This window comes from Grammomys surdaster, unplaced genomic scaffold, assembly GCF_004785775.1.
Source record: "Grammomys surdaster isolate TR1022 unplaced genomic scaffold, NIH_TR_1.0 124976, whole genome shotgun sequence".
NCBI lineage: Eukaryota > Metazoa > Chordata > Mammalia > Rodentia > Muridae > Grammomys > Grammomys surdaster.
Genome location: NW_021619904.1, coordinates 486764 through 506714, shown reverse-complemented (window position 1 = coordinate 506714; position 19951 = coordinate 486764). Strand labels below are relative to the sequence as shown.

General features: G+C 41.5%; 1 protein-coding gene across 1 annotated transcript; it reads left to right on the top strand.

The window, feature by feature from the left end:
* The first annotated feature begins 6181 nt into the window (after nucleotides 1–6181).
* LOC114636827 (sperm mitochondrial-associated cysteine-rich protein) lies at nucleotides 6182–10560 on the top strand. Its single transcript, XM_028784930.1, has 2 exons — nucleotides 6182–6424; nucleotides 9908–10560. Exon 2 carries the CDS (start codon nucleotides 9929–9931, stop codon nucleotides 10340–10342), a length of 414 nt encoding a protein of 137 aa, XP_028640763.1. The 5' UTR covers nucleotides 6182–6424; nucleotides 9908–9928; the 3' UTR covers nucleotides 10343–10560.
* The last annotated feature ends 9391 nt before the right edge of the window (nucleotides 10561–19951 follow it).

Genomic DNA, 19951 nt, shown 5'->3' with positions numbered 1-19951 from the left:
ATGATCACACACATACACACACACACACACACACACACAAGGTAAAGAACTAAAACACATGAACAACAAAAAACAAATAACCCATGATGTCTTCATTCTTAATAGCTGAGTAGTATTCCATTGTGCAAATGAACCACAGTTTCTGTATCTATTCTTCAGTTGTGGGACATCTGGGTTGTTTCCAGCTTCTGGCTATCACAAATAATGCCACTATGAACATAGTGGAACACATGTTCTTGTGGTATAGTGGGGCATCTTTTGTGTATATTACCAAGAGCACTATAGCTGGGTCTTCATGTAGATCTATTTCCCATTTTCTGAAGAACCACCAGATTGATTTCTAGAGTGATTGTACCAGTTTGCAGTCCCACCAGCAATGGAGCAGTGTTCCTCTTTCTCCACATCCTCGCCAACATGTCCTGTCACCAGAGTTTTTGATCTTAGCCATTTGATTGATGTAAGGTAGAATTTCAGGGTAGTTTTGATTTGCATTTCCCTGATGACTAAGAACTTTGAACAGTTCTTTAACTGCTTCTTGGCCATTAAGGATTCTTCTGTTGTGAATACTCTGTTTAGCTCTACACCCCAGTTTTTGATTCATTTGTTTGGTTTTTTGGAGGTTAGCTTCCTGAATTCTTTATATGTTTTGAATATTAACACTCTATTGGATGTGGGGTTAGTAAAGAGTTTTTACCAATCTGTAGTGAGTTTTGCAGCCAAATGGATGGAACTAGAAACTCATCCTGAATGAGGTAACTCAGACCCAACAGTTCTGACATGCATGGTATATACTTACTAATAAACAGAAATTAGCCAAAAATGTACAGAATATCCAGGATACAATCCATAGAACCCAAGAAGGTTAACAAGCCAAAGGCTCAAGTGAGGATGCCTCAATCCCACTTGGGAGGAAGAAGAAACTAATCTTGGGGGGTACAGAGGGAAGGAGGGGACTGGGTGGAAGAGGAGACAGAGAGGGGGAAAGAGGAAAATGATCATGTATTGGGGGAAACAGGATTGATGCTCTGAGGGCCAGCAGAAAGAATGGAAACAGGCCACCTTGGGAGGTAGAAGGTGGGGAGACCCTCTAGAGTGTACCAGAGACCTGTGATGTGAAAGATGCTCAGAACTCAAAGTGAGGGATATTAGATGAAATGACCAACAATGGGTAGAGGGAACTTGTAGAGTACATCTCCATTATAAAGACAGGGCATCAAGTGGAGAGATGGGGTTGCCATCCCACAGTCACAAATTCTGACCCAGAATTGTTCCTGTCTAAAGGAACTGCAGGAGCAAAAATGGAGAAGAAAAGGAGGTTCAGTGACTGGCCGAAATTGGAATCCAGCTTATGGAAAGACTTCAAAGCCTAATACTTTTACTGATGGTATAGTGTGCTTACAAACAGGAGCCTAGCATGGCTGCCCTCCAAGAGGCCCAACAAGAAGCTGAAAGAGTCAGATGCAGATACTTACAACCAACCAAAAGATAGAAGGCAGGGACCCCTGTGATTGAAATAGGGAAAAGCTGGAAGAAGCTGAGGAGGATGGTGATCCCATAGGAAGACCAGCAGTCTCAACTAAACTGGACCCCAGAGATCTCTCAGACACTGAGGCACCAACCAGTCGTCATACACAAGCTGATATGAGGCCCTTAACACATATACAGCAGAAGACTACTTGGTCTGGCCTCAATGAGAGAAGATCCACCTAACCTTCGATAGACTTGAGGCCCCATGGAATGGAGAGTTCTGGTGAGGTGGAGTTGGGGGTGGGAGAGGAGGAATGGGATGAGGAACAGTTGGAGGGCTGACCTGGAGGGGGATAACAACTGTACTGTAAAAAAAAAAGATTAAAGATTTATAATTAAAAAAAACAATCATAACTGGGATACAGATTTAAAAGAAAAAGTGTTGTGAAAAGATGAAACATAAATGGTTTAGAAACAAAGAAATGTTCAATATATTAGTCATTAGGGGAATGCAAATCAAAACTACTGAGATTTCATCTTACACCAATAAGAATGGCCATGATCAGTAAACAAATGGCAGGTCATGTTAATGAGTATATGTGGTAAGGAGAACACTCATCCATTGTTGATGAGAATGAAGACATGTACAGCTACTATGGAAATGAGTGGGTTGGTTCTTCAGGAGGCTGGGAATAGATCTACTTTAAGGTCCATCTGTACTTCTTTTGGGCATATACCCAAAGGATTCTACATCTTACCACAAAGGCAGTTGCTCAACCACATCTTCTGATGCTTAATTGACAATAACCAGAAATGAGAAACAGTCCAGACATCTGTCAGTGGATCACTGTATAAAGAAAATGTGTCATATTTACACAATGGAATATTACTCCACTATGTAAAAGTAAAATCATGAAATGCACAGGTAAATGGATGGAGCTAGAAAAATAATTATCTCTAGTGAAGTAACTGAACCCCAAAAGACAATTTTTTTATATATATGCACATAAGTATAAAGTAAGAGATAAGGGCAAAGGAAGGGATGGATTTCACGAAGAATGGGAAATAAAGTGTATAGTTATGAGATGAATGAAGGTGAGAGAGACTGGAACAGGAAGATTAAACAGAGAGAGGGAGGAAAGTGTGAGTAAGAGATGGAATATGGGGAAGGACAGCTAAGGGTCATTTGAGGAGTTTTAAGCAAACCTATTTCAGTAGAGTGTGTGTGTGTGTGTGTGTGTGTGTGTGTGTGTGTGTGTGTCTGTCTGTCTGTCTGTCTGTCTGTCTGTGAAAATCTAAATGGAGTCCATCAAATAATGCAAGATGACAAAACCCCAACTAGATAACCCTCATAACCAAATAAAACTCATTTCAGTGCCAGAAATGGGTTATGTCTAATTGAACTATTGCCCAAATGGGCCTCATAGAAACCCCAAACACCCAAAGCTAGTACAAAGACTTTTGTTGCTCTCCACAAACTGATGGTAAGGCCCTATTGCTGAATACAACACCCACATAACTCGCTGAACAGGAAGAAGTTGGGTTGGTGCCACTCAGAGCCTTAACCCCTACTGACTAGAGTTTATTGTACTGGTACCTACAGCCCACCAGAGAAAAAAAGCAATAACTCAACTACAAATCCTTTAACCTACAATGATGATTTACCTGCATGATATGCTGATACAAGAGTGGCACAAAAATTGTGGAGGTAACCAACCAATGTCTAAACGGATTTAAGGCCCACTCTATGAGATGGAAGACTTGATAAGCCTAGGGGAAAACCAAGTATTATTTTTCTGCTAAAGGAACGTAGCAATAAAATGACTACTAACATCATTCTACTAAACTCAATGATCAGTGTCATCACATTTGCTCAGCCATCATTATTGAAGCTTCCTCCTGCAGTACATGGAAACAAATATAGAGACCTATGACTAGATAATATGCAGTTTTGAGAGATTTCAGAATAGTAAGTCCTAAATGGGATGTCTCTATCAAATTTCTCCCTGCTGGGCTCAGGGAACTGTGTGGAAAAGAAGGGGAAAGACTTTTAAGAGCCAGTAAAAACCACCAATGAAACAAGGCCTTTTAAATCCAACAGTATTGAAACAGATATGAATGTTCAGAGTATGGCAGCATGAACAGTTCTAAGCCAGAAAGGCTTATGTGTGTGCAAATGTGTGTCTTTCTCGATCTGTGTTTCTTATGCCTTTTCTTTGGCTCCTTTTCTTTTCTTTGTTTATTCATTTGTTTTGTCCTCTTCATTGCCTATTTTTTATTTTATTTTTAATGTCTGTTATTTTCTAATGAGAGAAAGAAAGGGAAGGTGTGAATTTGCATAGACGGTGATGTGGAAAGGAGATGGGAGAAGTTGGGAGAGGTGAACTATGATCAGAAAATAGTGTATAAAATATATTTTCAATTAAAACAGAAACATCTTAAAAAGTTTTACATTTCTGTTAATTTCACTCATGTACCCGAGTCCTGTTCATCTCCCCATTCCTCCATACCTACCCTCTGCCTTTGTAATATTTCCCCCAAAAGAAAATAAAAACAATGAAAAAGAAAAAAAAAGAAATGAAAAATAAAATAAAACAATTCTCGCTGTGGAAGCTATGGTGTATCATGGTGTATCACACAGTATACCTTTTGACCATACAGCTTTGCTTGCCAATGTTCATTCCAATGAGTCATTGATGAGGCTTGAGGCCTCTGGCTCCCGCTACACTATCAACTCCCACTGGGGTTCTTCTCAGATATCTTGTTGTTCTGTGTCATGGAGATTCTGCTGCTTTGGTTTGGCAGAAGCAGCCCCTTCGTGCATTCCAGCAGTTCATAACTGGGGTATAAACTGGGGTGAGCCAATTCAAAGGCCTGGATCTGAGCCTGGGTGGTAGCTGGCTGTGTTGCTTAGCCCACCAGCTTTCTGTACCAGAGCCTCCAGGGTCAGCTCTTCCACTTGGCCCAAGCGAGGGACAGTACCAGGTCTCCTGCTTGTGCAGGCCAGCAGGAAGCAGAATGGGCTATCCTGAACTCTTTCTCTCAGTGGGGTTCAACCATACCCATGCTACTAGGGCCAACTCTACTGTACTGCTCAGGTGAGATGAAGACCTGCTCTCATGAGTGTTATACCTGGTAAGGGCAGGGCTAACTTTAGATCAAGATGTTTCCAGGAGGCAGTCCAGATCAGGATGTCCACATGGCCTTTGGTGGTAGGTAACATGGGACACAGACATGGAACATCAACACAGACATCTGCTACTGAAGGGCCAGACACAGATTCAGACATGGCTCTCAGTGACAGCACAGGCCTGGACCACACCAAGGCCTCAGGTGGCAGGGCAGGCTACTCACATCAGGCTAATGCTCACCAACTTTCACTTCTCTAGTTCTGTCTCTCTTCATAGCGCACACACTTTTCCCGTCTCATTCTCTCCCATCTTTTGACCACATACTTGCTTATCATATGTGGTATGATGGTGGCATGACTCCAGGTCTCATAAATCTTTAAAAATTAAGATCAAAATAAAAAGAACAAAGCAGAGCTTTCACTAGTGGAAACTTTAACTGCTAAAGACATTTTTAACATGTCAAATTGGTAGAGAACAGTTAATTTAATAATATTCATTGATCTGTGAAGTTGCTTTGAGAAAACATGGTTTATTTAGATTTGTGCAAATTATAAAAAGGTACTAAATATCTATGTAAGAATAACAAGGAAATAACCAGATATAAACGCTTGGTATTCAAGAGAGATATATGAGCCAAGAATAAGGAAGATTCTCTAAAATTTCAACTTACAGAGGCCTCTACAGTCTTTGGACCAGATACACTGCCACTTGAGGAATAACACAGACAGTGAGAACCATCAACCATAACTTAGGATGTGATGCAGGTTGGAAGATCATGGGGACCTGACCAGGGCTTCTGAAGCTTTCTGTCAGTTCTGTGGCTTGGTGCCTTGTATATGTGAAGGACAAGACTTACTTCTAGAAGCTTCTGTCACTATTTTTAAAGAGACTGGGGTAGAGGAAGGGAAGGGATGGAGCAAATATAACCCAGTTTTCTAGTGCTGTATTAGGTAATGAAATTGAGCTTAACTTCAAAATCTTCAGATGGATGGACTGATCTGAACTCTGGGAGTATCATAGTGAGTGAGGAGAGGCCCATATCCCCTGTGTAAATTCTTCCAGTGGTTGCAATTGTCCTCAGGATATAGTCTGAGCTCTTCCTTACACATTCAAATCCTCAACAGAGCTTCTACCTTCTTTTATATTTCAGTCCACCTCTCCTCCATATTCCTCACTCTGATCCTGCCACAGTGAGCTTCACTGCCAAATGGTCCTCTTCTATTCCCTATACCAAATATTTTTACATTTTTCAGATCTGAAATGAAAATGTCTTTTTTACCAGCTCCCATTAAATGAGAATGTGGTTTTTTTTAACCTGCTCCCATTTTATATGGCTATTTACCAAGTCTTAGTAAACACTGCTTTTTCCAAGAAGGATGGCTGTGTCTTATCTTGCTTTTTAGGATACAATGTGTCAATCTAGACAGCATAGTTTGTGCTTTAAACATTTTTGGGGGGAGGGAGGTGATGGGATGCTATGACTTAGCTAAAGAACCTTTGGACTTTGGCAAGAGCAGCCAAGGACAGGCAGGCAGTTTGACTTTAACCAGCAGTGGGCAAAGGTGAGCCAGCTGGCCAGTCATAGAATCTTGGGGGAGAGTATTATGACGTCATAGAAGAGCTGAGAGTTTAGAGGGGAGGGAAGCAGAGCACTTGGGTCAGAAGACTTTGGCTTCTGATAGTCATGGACTCACTAGACTGCTGAGGAAGATCCAGCATCTATCTATCTGCTGAAAACATCCAGGAAACTACTTTTAACACCGGGAAACAAGAATGGAAGTAGTGAACTAAGAAGAGCCTGAGGAAGAATTGTATTGCCAGATCAGGTAACACATAAGCCTTGTCTTTTTCAGTCTTCTCTCTCTGGCTTGTTCCTTTACTCATCACTTAATGAGGCCTACATAATGCTATACAGTATGTCAGGTATTAGAATAGTAGCAAGATGAGAATATCTGTGCTGATTAAAGAGAGAAACAGAAAATCAACTGTGGAAGTACTGTTATAAAATGCTAACAGGTTGACATTTGGAGAAGGAACTTTAAGAAAACATATGAACTTAGCTGATGGGCCAAGGAAGTTTATTTGAGTGGCACTTATATAGAGCCTCAGGTTTGAATAGTATTTAGTGAGTGGTTAAGGTTGAGACTGGAGAGAGATTCTTAAGAATGGAAAGCCGTTCAAAGACCCTAAAAGGATGCAGGCAGATTTCAGTAGCCATCTCTTCTGAGCTAGCCTATGAAGCATGAGAGAACAGTAGCCATAAGTGAGAGAGGATGCCCAGAGAGGGCAACCCGACCAGGGCCTTAATGAACTTGGATTTAGGTAAATCTTCACTGAAGCAGAATAGCAGAAAGACTTAGAAAGTAGCCCTGGACCTACACCTTGGGGTTAAGACAGTGGGCAGACTTCTGGGGCAGCTAGTGAGCAGCTGCCTTAAGAAGAGAAGCGATGGAATTAGGAAGAGGCTTGTTCTGAAAGGAAGCATCAGGTAGTAGTAAGGTTTTACATGTAGGTGGCTTCAAGAGGGTTAACTATACCTGCATAAAAGGAGAAGTACCCCTCTGGAGGGGACAAGAGCAATCTCAATCCAACTACAGTATAACAGTCGACAAGATGATGGCAGCAGATCCAGTTTGGGATGGACTTGTATCCAGTGCGTTAAGACTGCTCAGGGATTTGTCATTGTCTTCCCTATGTTGTAGTGGACTAGATTAACTCCTAGCCTGTTTGCCACCTCTACTACTAGGGATTTAGTCCTCTGTACTCACTGCCTAAGGCTTCATGAGCTCCAGAAAAAAATGTACTTTGTACAGGATTACTTCCCTCAACCACACAGACACACTCACACAGTCACATATCCATTCACACACACACACACACACACACAGAGAGAGAGAGAGAGAGAGAGAGAGAGAAAGAGAGAGAGAGAGAGAGATTTTCTGTGAAATATCTTTAAGTCAAGATGGTAGAGACCTAGATACTCCTCACTCTTTCCTGGCTGCCCTCCTGTCTACTGCTATGCTGATGTGTCTGGCATTTTCTGTTTGTCTCCTCATTGCTGACCTCAATCCCAGGCAAGTCTGGGCAGTGCTAGGCAGATCTGCCAGCTCAGCCCCTTTGTGACATCTCTTGTCCAAGGAGGGATTGGATAACTTAACCCACCCTTACCCCTTAGTAACTGGTAGGCTTAGTTAGAAGAGAACTAAAACTCTGTCCCCAAGTCACACCCTTTACAAATAAAAACAGTCCTGACAGTTCAGCTTCATCACTGAGAAACTCAGGAGTGTGAAGGGCTAATATCCAGTAAGTTTTCTCCCTTCAACATTTCTGTCCCTGCTGCTACTATGGTCCAGGGGATTTAGAGAATCCTTGGACCTATGAAAGTCCTCTCTGATCCAGGAATACAGAAGATTCTCCTTTGATGTCAGGGGCTTTCTTCCTACATGGAAAGCTCATACTAAGGATCACAAAGTTGAGTAGAGAGAGAACAGGTGGGACTGAGCAATTAGCTTGTCAGTCAGAAAGTCACTGTCTTCACAGGGTGGAGGTATCAGCCACACCTAGGCTCATTGGGACCCAGTTTGTCAAGTGTAAACTGGATTTAGATCAAACTCCCAGATGGAAAAGGAATGAGTCTAAGAACCTGACACCTATCCTCCAGGACAGCCAAGGCCTAGTGTCTGCTATGACATCATAAAGAGTGATTCTTAGGGTAATATAGGTCATCTTACAGGTGTCTTTAGTAACCATCAAATTCAAGAACTCTGCACACTTCCAGGGCTTTCTGCCTAGGTAACAGGTACTCTCCAGTAAAAACAATTTGTAGTTTCTTTCCGTATGAGTCCCTGAATCTTCTGGACAACAGAACAAGAAGATCGGCTAAGTGTTAGGGAAATGAAGGATGGGATACAGGTGGAAGGGTCCACTCTAGGAGACCAAGACCTTAAGCAGAGAAGTTAACATTAGAGGAGGTCTTTACCCAGGTCTCAACTGAAGACCCTAATGAGAAACTAATTAATCTCAACATGATCCAGCTCACAGGCACTGTCACAAACCTCAAGCTAATTCCCTTGTATCATGATGCAAACATGAACACACACACACACATTCATGCACACACATTCATGCACACACACACACACACACACACACGTAAATATGCATGTATACAAACACATCAATATTTGGCTGCATTTTAAAAGTTTGCACCTGAGATTGTTTTGAAAAAATCCCTATGAGTGCCACAGGTTGGGAGGGTAGCTGAATGTCCACTTAGGCAGTCACTGCTCCAACAACTTCTCCCTCCACCTGGGTGACAGGGCTCTGACAGGCCTGGTACCTACCCAACATAGATTTGTGGTCATCTGAACTGAGTATATATTAAGGGTATACAAAAACATTTTGATTACTTAGATATCTCCTTTCCAGTTACATAACAACCCTGGTCTCTCTGCCTTTGAATTCTTAGTCTCTTTTTGATCTGAACTGAAACAAATTTTTTTTGAGATTTCACTATTTACCAAAGAATAAAATCATTGTAAAAGTTTTGAATGGTTTTGTTTGAGGTCTCTTCAAGGTCAAGTTCCCTTAATGCTGCTTCCTTAGAGAAGAGACAATAGCTAGGAGATGTGAATGGAGCTGCTTCAGCCTATGGCTTATAGAGCGAGACCTTGCACTGCTATTAGCGCTTGTAGTGCCTGGGGCACTGATTTATCACTGTCTTCTTGCTGACAGTAGCCAGTGGCACTTAATGGCCTATGTTTCAAGGATCATGGATTGATCTGGTACATTCAGAAAGGGAATGAGAGTTGGTGGCTCTGAGAATCCTATTGTACCTATGTTCCTGGAAACCACATTTAGACCTGAATAAACACATGATCTGGGGTAAGATGGAACCTGTTTTGAATCTATTTACAAACCATTGAAGTAGATGTCTGAACTTCAGTCGCCTTCATATTTAAAGTAGTGAATAAGATGCTCACCTTTTACATTGCAGTAATCATCATTAGATGAGACAGAACTTATGACGTGACTCAAAATCATCCTAAAGGTCTCTTTACTGTTGACTAAGAATCTTGAAGCAAATTTACCACATATTCATCACTTTATATTCTTTATCTGAAAAATGACAAGTAAGGAGCAGACAAATACCTGTGACGGCATGGATTGCAGGCACTAGCTGTGGTTCTGAGAAGGGCAGTCCTACTTAACCAAATTTCACCTGGACATTTAGATACATTTGGAGAACAAAGAAGGTGATGATGAAAGCAGACTTCCAGACAGTCACTTGAATATTCTTTTTTTCCTAGGAACTCCAACTCTTAAAGAAGATGAGCGAACCATCCAAAACCAACCAGTGCTCCCCTCCTCCATGCTGCCCACCAAAACCATGTTGCCCACCCAAACCATGCTGTCCGCAGAAACCTTGCTGTCCCAAGTCCCCATGCTGCCCACCCAAATCCCCATGTTGCCCACCAAAGCCCTGTCCCTGTCCGGCCCCCTGTCCTTGTCCAGCCACCTGCCCTTGTCCGCTGAAACCACCATGCTGCCCGCAGAAGTGTTCGTGCTGCCCCAAAAAGTGTACCTGCTGCCCACCGCCTCCATGCTGCGCTCAACCCACCTGCTGCTCTTCGGAGAACAAGACTGAGTCAGATTCTGATACATCTGGCCAAAGTCAGGATAGGGGCGCTCAAACCCAGTCCCCTCAAGGTGCTGGCAATTGGAACCAGAAGAAGTCAAAGTAGACTGTCCCTGACACCATGCCCTTCCTCAAAGGGTCAGGCTAAGACTATGTTGTAAAGATGCTGTTTCCACAATAATCATCAAGTCCACTCAACCATAAGCTACCATTTCGACCTAACCATAGGTTACTATTGTAACTGGAAATGGAAGGTAGAAAAGGATAGAAACATCTTGTCTAGTGATCCTGACATTTAGATAGCAAAGAAATAAAAGAGCAAATGAAAAGAACATTGTCTCCCTCTCTCATTTACATGTGAAGCTGTCTCACCAGTTTAGCCTAATGCAGTAAGCTGAGTACATTCTAAGAGCTGTAGAGACAGAAAACTTTTGCCCAAGGCACAGGCCTTTGTTGAAAAGAATAAGGCATACTTTTCCTGGGTTTTGGTTGGTTAATTTTTTGCTGTGTTCTGCTCAGTTCAAAGGAACTTATTCAAGTTAAAATTCTACCACAGCTATATTCCCAACTCCTGACTTGCTTTTAAAATGAAAGTCCTGTATCACAGGGACCCCTTCATTCCTAGGTAAAGGGATGGAATCTCAGTTCTCTGGAGAACATTTGATTCTTGATGAAACTAACCTCCATGATGTCTCTGAGATGACTTCAGGGCCCTATCATGCTTTGGCAGCATCAAAGGCAGAGGACTCAGCAAAATTAATGTTGGCAATGCCAGGTGTCACGCTGACTCTGGGGCAGAACAAGCTGCTGTATGTCTCCTGGATCTGTTCCACACTTCAAAAGAGTTTATAGCATAAAAGGGATGATTCATTTAAATATGAAACAGAGGGTCCAACAGGTCCATCTCTTCTCCCACTTCCTGATGCCAGATTCCTGCTTAACTCTAATCACTGTGTTAAAGCAATTTGCTCGCAGACACGTATCCATTCATCTGGGTGAACAGGTAGGATAGAAAGTCATCAATATACTCCTAAAAGTCCATCTTTGCTGCTTTTGTGAGCAGGGGCAGGGTATAAACCTTTCCTAAAGCCTTCACTTGGCACTTGCTCCTCTGTGCTTCTCCTTGCCTTGAAAGATCTAATTTTGTGCCTTTAACTTTGAATTTTTAATTTTTTTTCATAAAATTCTTTAATGTTAAGAAAGTTATTTCTTCAAACTATATCTCCTCAATGCCCCTGAGCATCACATGTGAAGAAGCCCAAACTAAAATATGTACATATCTACACTGGACACAAGTTAGGCTCCTTGGTCTTATGGAAATTAAGTGCATTTATTGGTAATTATATACTCATGAGGAACAAAATACTTCCCACTTTGTTTAAACTGTGTAAACCAACAAAAAAATGGGACAGGATATTTCAGTAATTTCTCAAGTGGCTGACAATGTTTGGGTCAAGTGGTTCTTGAGAATATAGGCTGAGTGGGTGAAATTTTAACGACAGTGAAAATAAAATGTAAATATATACAACCACACTTCTCCATGTTGCAAAGAGCAAAAGAAACAAATGGAAGTGGATAGATGGAGATTATCATGCTATGTAGAATACGCCAAACTCAGATGAACATCACAGGGTCTTAAATACACAGAGCATGAAAGCTGTAGGTGACTATTTGAATTAAGGGAATAGATAGTAGAAGGGGAAACAAAGAAAGCAAAAATGGTAGGGTGAATATGAACAAAATGCTACAAATCTGTGAAGATTATTAAATCATATACTGAAAATTATTTTCAGTCCTCCAAGTTCTCCCCATTGCAGGGTTTAAGAAAGTCAAAAATCCATATGTCCATTTAGCAGCCCAGTTGTTTACCATACTGGTGTGAGTGTTGCCTTCCTTATAGTTCAGTATGCAAGACGGCCTCTTGCAGGGAAGGAGATAGTGGGTTCCAGGACTTTCCACCATGCCCAAGATGATAAGAGGGAGAGGACACCTTGGCAGAACTGACCACAGGATCTGGTACTATGAAGGAACAGCAGAAGAAAGCCTTGTACTACTTATTCCCTACTGGGGTTTGGCCACAGCTAGGAAGGCTCCATTCCTCACTCCAGATTTCAAATGCCACTCACCCTGACATACAGAATAGCCTTCCTTACCCAGTTCACACTCAACATAGCAGTCTCTCCTCCAAGCCAAATCAATGTGTATTCTATGTGCTCAATTTGGGTCATTTCCTACAAGTATTCCAATATTCAAGTGCATATCAAATTGTTCATGTCCTTTTTATTCCTGATTAGAAAATTCATCAAAGCATATATACTCTCTGGTTGATGGATGTTTGGCTGTTACAAAACTCTTATGAATCTGGGAACAGGTATTTCTGTAGTGGAGTCTGAAAAACTTAAGGAAGGAAATAATTATTTCTGCTTACAGTTATAGGTTACAGTCTATCTTGGTGGAGAAGTCACAGATGCAGGACCATACAACAATACAACATCTTGTTATACTGTCTTTGTAGACAGGAAAGAGAGTGGGACATGAGAGCTAGGACTCAGCTCACTTTCTTCTTTTCATTCAGCCTGTGGAAGGGTACTAACAAACATTTAAGGTAAGTCTATCCCCTCAATAAACTCAATCTAGACACATGCAGAAGCTTTTTCCTAGGTCATTTGATTCTTTTGAGTTTACAATCAAGATTAATCCTAATAGATTGCCTCTCTCAAGATCACCAAGTTGCGTGTTCCCTAACACAAAAGACATTCATAGTCTTATCTTTTAAAATATTTAATAGTATGTGTATTCAATGGTACATAATGTGATCACCTTATATTTCATGTACATTGTGAAATGATTGCCAAGTTCAAATTAACACCTCCATCACCACCCTTCCTGTGCCTGAAATATTCAGTGCTTACTCATAACTAGAATTTTACGGTGGTTGATCAATATCTTGTTTCTCCTATTGACTGAAGATTTAACTTTCTTAGGTTCTACTTATACCTACAGCATTCTTTTTCACCATCTGCCTCCCCTTGCCACTTCAAACAATGGTTTGAGGTCTAGGACACTCCATCCATCTACCTGCAGTGTTTCCTAACTCACAGCCTGTTATTTTAGTTTCTCCCAGTTCCACTGACTTCCTTCACATTTCCCTGACCACTTACCAGTAGGGATAGTCTTCCAGCCTCTTTCTTCTTTTGTTACTATTCATTCCTTTGCTTATTTTATCTTAGATAACGAGTTTAAATATCATTTTCAGTCTATATCACAAACCTCTTTCTGAACTCAAGGTTTGTATCTCTCAAGTGCCATGTGGTGGCTATCTGAGTTTCAAACGGGAGTCTCATACCTGTCCTGTTTCAGAGCTCACAGCTGAGCTTTCTCAGGAAGCCATTGCTTCTATAGTCTCTTTGGCTCTGTTAACCATGGCTCTATCCTATTACATAGGACTAAAATGTTTGAATCATTTTTGGCTTCCCACTTAGGTCTCACCTGTTTCTTCTGTTGTTAAAAATCACCTGTAATCTGACTACTTATTTCTCTATTGATACCAACCTACTTCTGAGATATTGATAAAATCATACAGTTGCCTCTTACAGCTCCAATTGATTCTATTCCTGCCAGAAAGATATTTTCAAAATTATGTCAGAGGGTGTCACTGCCATGTTGTTTTTCATTTCAATCACTTCAAAAGCCAAAGCTGTTGCATGATTTTCCCTTCATAATACACCTCCACTCACTCCACCAACCTTATCCTGTTCACACATGCCCAGTCACATTAGCCTTCTTGCTGTTTCCAGAAGACTTTTGTCTAACATTGTTAGCTGCACTATCTCATGCTCCTCCTCCATTTCAACTGGTGCTGACTTTCTTTTCTTCAGGTTCTTGGTGTGACTATTTTGTTTAAAGTCTCTCCTTATCCCTTAGACTTCATAAGCTTTTCTTGCCATGTTTTTCTACATAGAATGTAATAACATATGCTATAAATACCTGGACTTGTTTTACATATTGCTGATATCCCACATGGAATGAAACCTTTCACACAGTAGAAATGTTTCCCTGTTTCGTTTAATGCTGGACCACTATGGTCTAGAATACTAGATCAAAAATGCCATCAGTAAATAGCAGTTAATAAAATCCAATCACTAGGCAGAAGTTGAAAAAGGTATTTCCAGGGGAAAGAATAGGAGTAGAAAGGTGCAGAAGTAAACAAAGGCAAAAATAAAGGCTTATCCCAGGCTTGCCTTGCCTCCTAGTACCCCTCTTGAGTCTTTGTGTTATCTTTTGTGAGCCAAGGAGTCATCCCCTTAGCATTTTCAGTGTAGTAGGGCATATTTCAGGGGTGACTGGGCCTGAGATTCCTGGCAGAAATGCTAGGGTGGGATGAGGGGAGAGTGAAGTTGGAGCAGAGCAAGCAAATACTTTGTCTGAGGGAAGAAGTTTGATTCACTGCACCCTATAGCACCCTGACCTCTGTCTTCCCCATGCCTTCTTCACTCTGCATGGGTTTTCTAGCAAAACAGGAATAGTGGGAAAATAGCCCTTTAGCTGCTCCAGCACTTTCCATCTTGCCTGCAATGTGGCCAGTAGTTCTGCTTTATTCTATGGCAGCCCTAGGTACCTTTCCAAACAGACTCAATCGCATTTAATAACATCTCTGCTTCAGGAATGGAAACAGTGACCTGGGAACAGAAATCAAAACTTGACTCACTTTGCTAGTGGTGAGGCTGCTGGCAAGAGAGGTCAGGTGCTGTGGAATCTGGGCTCCTCCTCTGTAATACTGAAGGGATTAAAAGATATTGAACGAGAGTGAATGAGATAAACAGGATTGGAGGATTTATTTCCTGTAAATGCCCCTGAGGGATACTTTCACAGCTCTGGGTCTGTTTGATGTAAAGCATACATGGTCCAGATTACTTCCTCGGTGTGGAATTGAGTGACAATTCTCTCTGCTAATAAGCCTGTCTATTTATTAGGCAAGAAGTTTCCTGAGATAGGTCTGTTGTAAAACAGGCTTCTTGAAGCCAAAGACTGTATCCCTCTGTTAGACTGGAAGACAGACCAGGGCCCTCAGCTTCCTGGCATACATAAGATTCAGGGACCTGTAACCTCTCCACTGAGTGACCTGGTTTAAAGAGTGTGTAAATGAGCGGGGGAGGAAGGTCGATAAGCAGGATTGATTTGTTGCCCTGAATGAGCACGACTCATCTGGAGACCAAAAGTTTTATATGGCTTCATGACAAATCTCTACAAATACAGAGAACAAATGGATGGGGTCAGGAAAGGGCCATACTGAGGAATGTTCTATCAGAAGTTCACCAGGACCAAAGGGAGTCAAGAATGTCAGCTGCTGTTGGTACAAGCTATTCCAGGACCAAGTATTATTCCAAGACCTCCTTCTTAGAACATATGCACATGTGTCTGACCTGGGTCTGAGTGGCCACTCTCAGAAGTAATTTTGAGAGCAATTAACCAGTCAGGAAGCAGCTGGTGCAGGGTCAGGTGTGCCCTGCACACACCCTACTTAGCAAGAAAGAAGTAGTAAACTAGAATCCCAGTCTACTTCTGTTTATTTGTATGACACTTTAAAGACTCTTCTGGCAGAAGCTGTACGGATGGACTTCTTCTATGACTGCCTTTCTCTTATCACTGCTCTGCCCCTCACCCATTCTTTACTCTCCAGGGCCTAGCCACTCCCTGTATGTTCTCTACTATACTGGAACCCTCCAACTCCTCAAGCCATGTCTGTACGTACACACAGCCTAAAACCTTATACTCTGTGTCTTATCCCATTCATTATATCCATTCCCTTTACTTCCTTCCATGAGCTATCATACTAGGACTATGCACACACTCCTCATTCTACTGTTTGGAATATTTTTCTATATCAAATCATAATCCCAAATGACTATTTCTCTTCTGCCCACACAGGCCCCTAGATACCTCCATGTTCCATCATGTTCTAGGAATACAAATCCATTTTAATTTATTAGCTGACTGGGGGTAAACAAGACCTTGTGAGAGAAAGAAAGATGACATGGTATTCTATGATGTGCTAGTTGTCCCTTGAGGCCCAGTAGCAGGTAATTAGATAGATCAGAAAATTGAAAGGCAAATGACTTGGTTCATAGGACATAATATTTTACTTTTTCTTTTCTCTTCTTTTCTTTTCCCTTCCTCTCTCTCTCTCTCTCTCTCTCTCTCTCTCTCTCTCTCTCTCTCTCCCTCTCTCTCTCCTTCCTTCCTTCCTTCCTTTCTTTCTTTTCTTTCTTTTCTTTCTTTCTTTCTTTTTGAGACTCATGTGGCCCAGCCTATCTTGAAATTTATTATATAGCTTGAGCCTGGCCTTCAACTACTGATGCTCTTGCCTCTACCTATCAATTACTGGGATTATGCAAAAGGCATGATAAACTATGCCTGGCCAAAGCCTCATGACTTTCAAGGGACGAATAAGAAAATCAACCTTTATGATCTTTCAAAATTTATTTCCTTAAAATGTTCTCTTTAGGCAAGTAGCACACTACATGATTATCGACCAACATGTATGATGACACCTGAAAGAAAGCAGCCAGTATCCTGAGCACCTATCATTTGCTAAGTATGCATATTGCCTCACCAAATCTTCACAGGAACTTGTAGGACTAAGAAGATGTCTCTGAGGTCATGTAGCGAAACCCGTCACACTAATCAAATCCTATTGAGGAGCCTGATAGGGAAGAGATGCCATCAGAGCAGCAGCTTGGGTATCTGGTTTTCAGTCTAGCCCTTGCTCACTGTAGAACTTGGAAAACTCGAGCTTCCTTTTTTCAGATGCAGTCCCTATCTGTTTATGAGATGGACCCCAACAATAAAGATGATGATCTCTGAAGAAGCTGCAATGAAACTCTTCAAAGGCAAGTTTTCAAAAGTTAATCAATTCTCTGCCAATTTCACAAATTCTGGTCGTACTCATCCCTTCACCTTCTCTTGTCATCCTTTCACCCCAGCCTTCATCCATCTTTGTTAACCAAATCTCCATCCCATTCTTTTGTGGGGAAGGAAGAGGACAGAGAATTCCCCTTCTCCTCTACTCAAAGCATGAAGTTATCACTCCACCAAATTTCTTTTCTCCCCAAACCCAAACATGAGTCATGCTTTTGTTCTTCTTGCCACCATTAAGAGAAAAACTAGGAATGTTCTTCTATAGTCACAAAATTGAAAAGAAGGGCCAGCATTGGAGACCTAAAGTGAGAATGAACAATTTGGCAGGCCAACAGGGCAGCCAGACAAAGTGATATGGAGCAAAGCAGGTCAGCTCAAGCAGATGCACACCAAAGTCCAGAAAGAAAAAAAATCAGCCCCGTGTTACTTCTTTATCTCATATCCCTCAGACTCATTCTCTCTGGAGGGTGAGAAAGGTACAAATGGCAACTGAGAAAATGGTTAGGTACAGCAAACCAAAGAGGCAGGCAAGGAAGACTCCAGATATGTAAGGAGGTAGGCAGGGCAGATTGCAGTTGGAAGTATGATATAGAGGAGCAGAAGAAAGGAGGTCAGCACCCTCAGAGGTTCTCTACACTAGGCAACAATAGATAGATGTTGCAGGGCCATACAAGATACAAATCTTTTTGCCCAAATCATCTCCTTAGGACCATCAACTTCCCAGGACTAGAAACTCATGAAGAGCTATTCTTAACAATTCTACTGCCCTGCAGGACAGAGATTTTTATTATTAATTCTTTCATACCCCCTCCCCATACACAAATATCCAACAACTAAAACAGGCTGCTCAAGAAGAGAGATAAATGTGGTATTTTCTTCCTGTAGAAGAGAAATGGCTGGGGTTTAAAAAAACCAAGGAACAGCTGCGTCAAAGCCTCTTCATGGGTTATGGGAAAGCTCACCTTCATTAAACTGGACAATTTGTACAATCTGCATTGTACAGTTTCTTGGATTCATCACAAGGATCTGAGACTTATAAAATCAGTCACAGAACACACTGAAAAAAATTGACTTATTGGCATGCATTCCCAGTCCAGAAGAGGGGTGATCCCAGGGAAGAATATGGGCCTCTGAACATTAGAAATCTGGGGCTTTTTCAACCCCTCCTGTAACTACACACATGTTCCTAGGCTCTCTCCTCTGCACTCATTCCCAAACCCTAGCTTTGCCAAGTGGTCAAACACTCATGCACACACACTGTCTTTTCTGAGTTCTTATCATGGTCTGAATCAGCGGGTGGGAGGCAGATTGGGCAGATACTGAGCGTCTGGGAACCCATAAGACCAGTATGACTTCTTGAATAGTCGTCTGTCCTGGCACTGTCATAGGTTGAGGAGAGACAGATTCTTCCCATATGAGGTCAGAAGTGGAGCATAAGTGCTCACGTGAGAATGCTTGGTTATTTCTTCTAGTGGGGTGGGGAATGCTTTATTTGGTATAGAAAATAGCATAGTTCAGCTTCTACAGGGTAGTGTTCAGGATGCCTCATGGCTCTGGGAATAGAGGTCTGGCAGACTTATTTTAGAGGACAGTGGGATCATGCCAGTCCTCTATCTGTTTAAAGTATATACCCAAGGAACATGGAGAATTTAGTGTTGTAAACAGATCTGCTTAAGACCACGATTAGATGCTCATCAGGACAACTATGGGGAACTGGAAAATGTCTCAAATGAGGTTTTATTTTTACATTATTTTACTATATATTCTGTATTACCTCATAATAAAAGTTTTACTGGATGAAGCTGTTAACTGACCACTAAAGACAAAGATAAGGCACAATTCACCTTTATTTTCCTGACACACACATTTTCACACACATGAAGATGAGTTTACATTGAAATATTAGAAAATTGTTATCTGTAGGTATGAGATTAGCTGTCATTTATTCCTCCAAATAATCCTGATACTGTTTTAGTGTAGGAGGTGACTTTGAGAGGTCCTAGAGACAGTGGAAAGCACACCCAATTTATTTCTGTCCTAATATAACTTGTTCTTCAGTGGAAGATAGATAGTAAAAATGGAATAAATGTAGATAAAATAACCAAATTTTATTAGTTAACCAAAGCTGAAGACAATCTAATAGTTAGGGTAGTCAGAGAAATATCCTGGTCAGAGCTCAACATTTCCATCAAAGCTTGAATACATGTCAGAGCACTGGAAAGGAACGTACTGGTAAAAGGGACAGCAGGTGCGCTGTCCTGAGGCAAAACACTTTGGATGTGCCCTACGGACAAAGAACCTGCAGGGAGATTGTAGCATACATGTCAAAGAGAGGGTAATGCGTGCCAAGATGAAAGATAGAAGTCACATAACCCAGGGCCGATTACAGGAGTCAATCTGAAATTTTTTTAGATGTGTGTTAGGCCACCATGAGCATTTTCAAGGTAGGTGGATGCTTAAATTCCCATTCTATAATATTTTCTAATCTAATTTTAGGAAACATTTTCTAATGGTGGCTTTAATACCAGCATTCAGGAAGCAGAGCCAGGTGGATCTTTGACCCAAGGCCATCCTGCTTGAAGAGCTAGTTTTAGGACAGCCAGGGGTACACAAAGAGACTGTGTGTAGAAACCATGCCCCCCAAAAGAAGCAAAGAAAGAAAGGAAGAAAGGAAGAAAGAAAGAGAGAAGGAAAGAAAGAAAGAAAGAAAGAAAGAAAGAAAGAAAGAAAGAGGAAGGGAAGAAGTGAGGAAGGAAGGAAGGAAGGAAGGAAGGGAGGGAGGGAGGGAGGGAGGGAG

What these genes read in the sequence shown, in the direction of transcription:
- LOC114636827 (XM_028784930.1), top strand. Translation starts at nt 9,929, where the DNA reads ATGAGCGAACCATCCAAAACCAACCAGTGCTCCCCTCCTCCATGCTGC.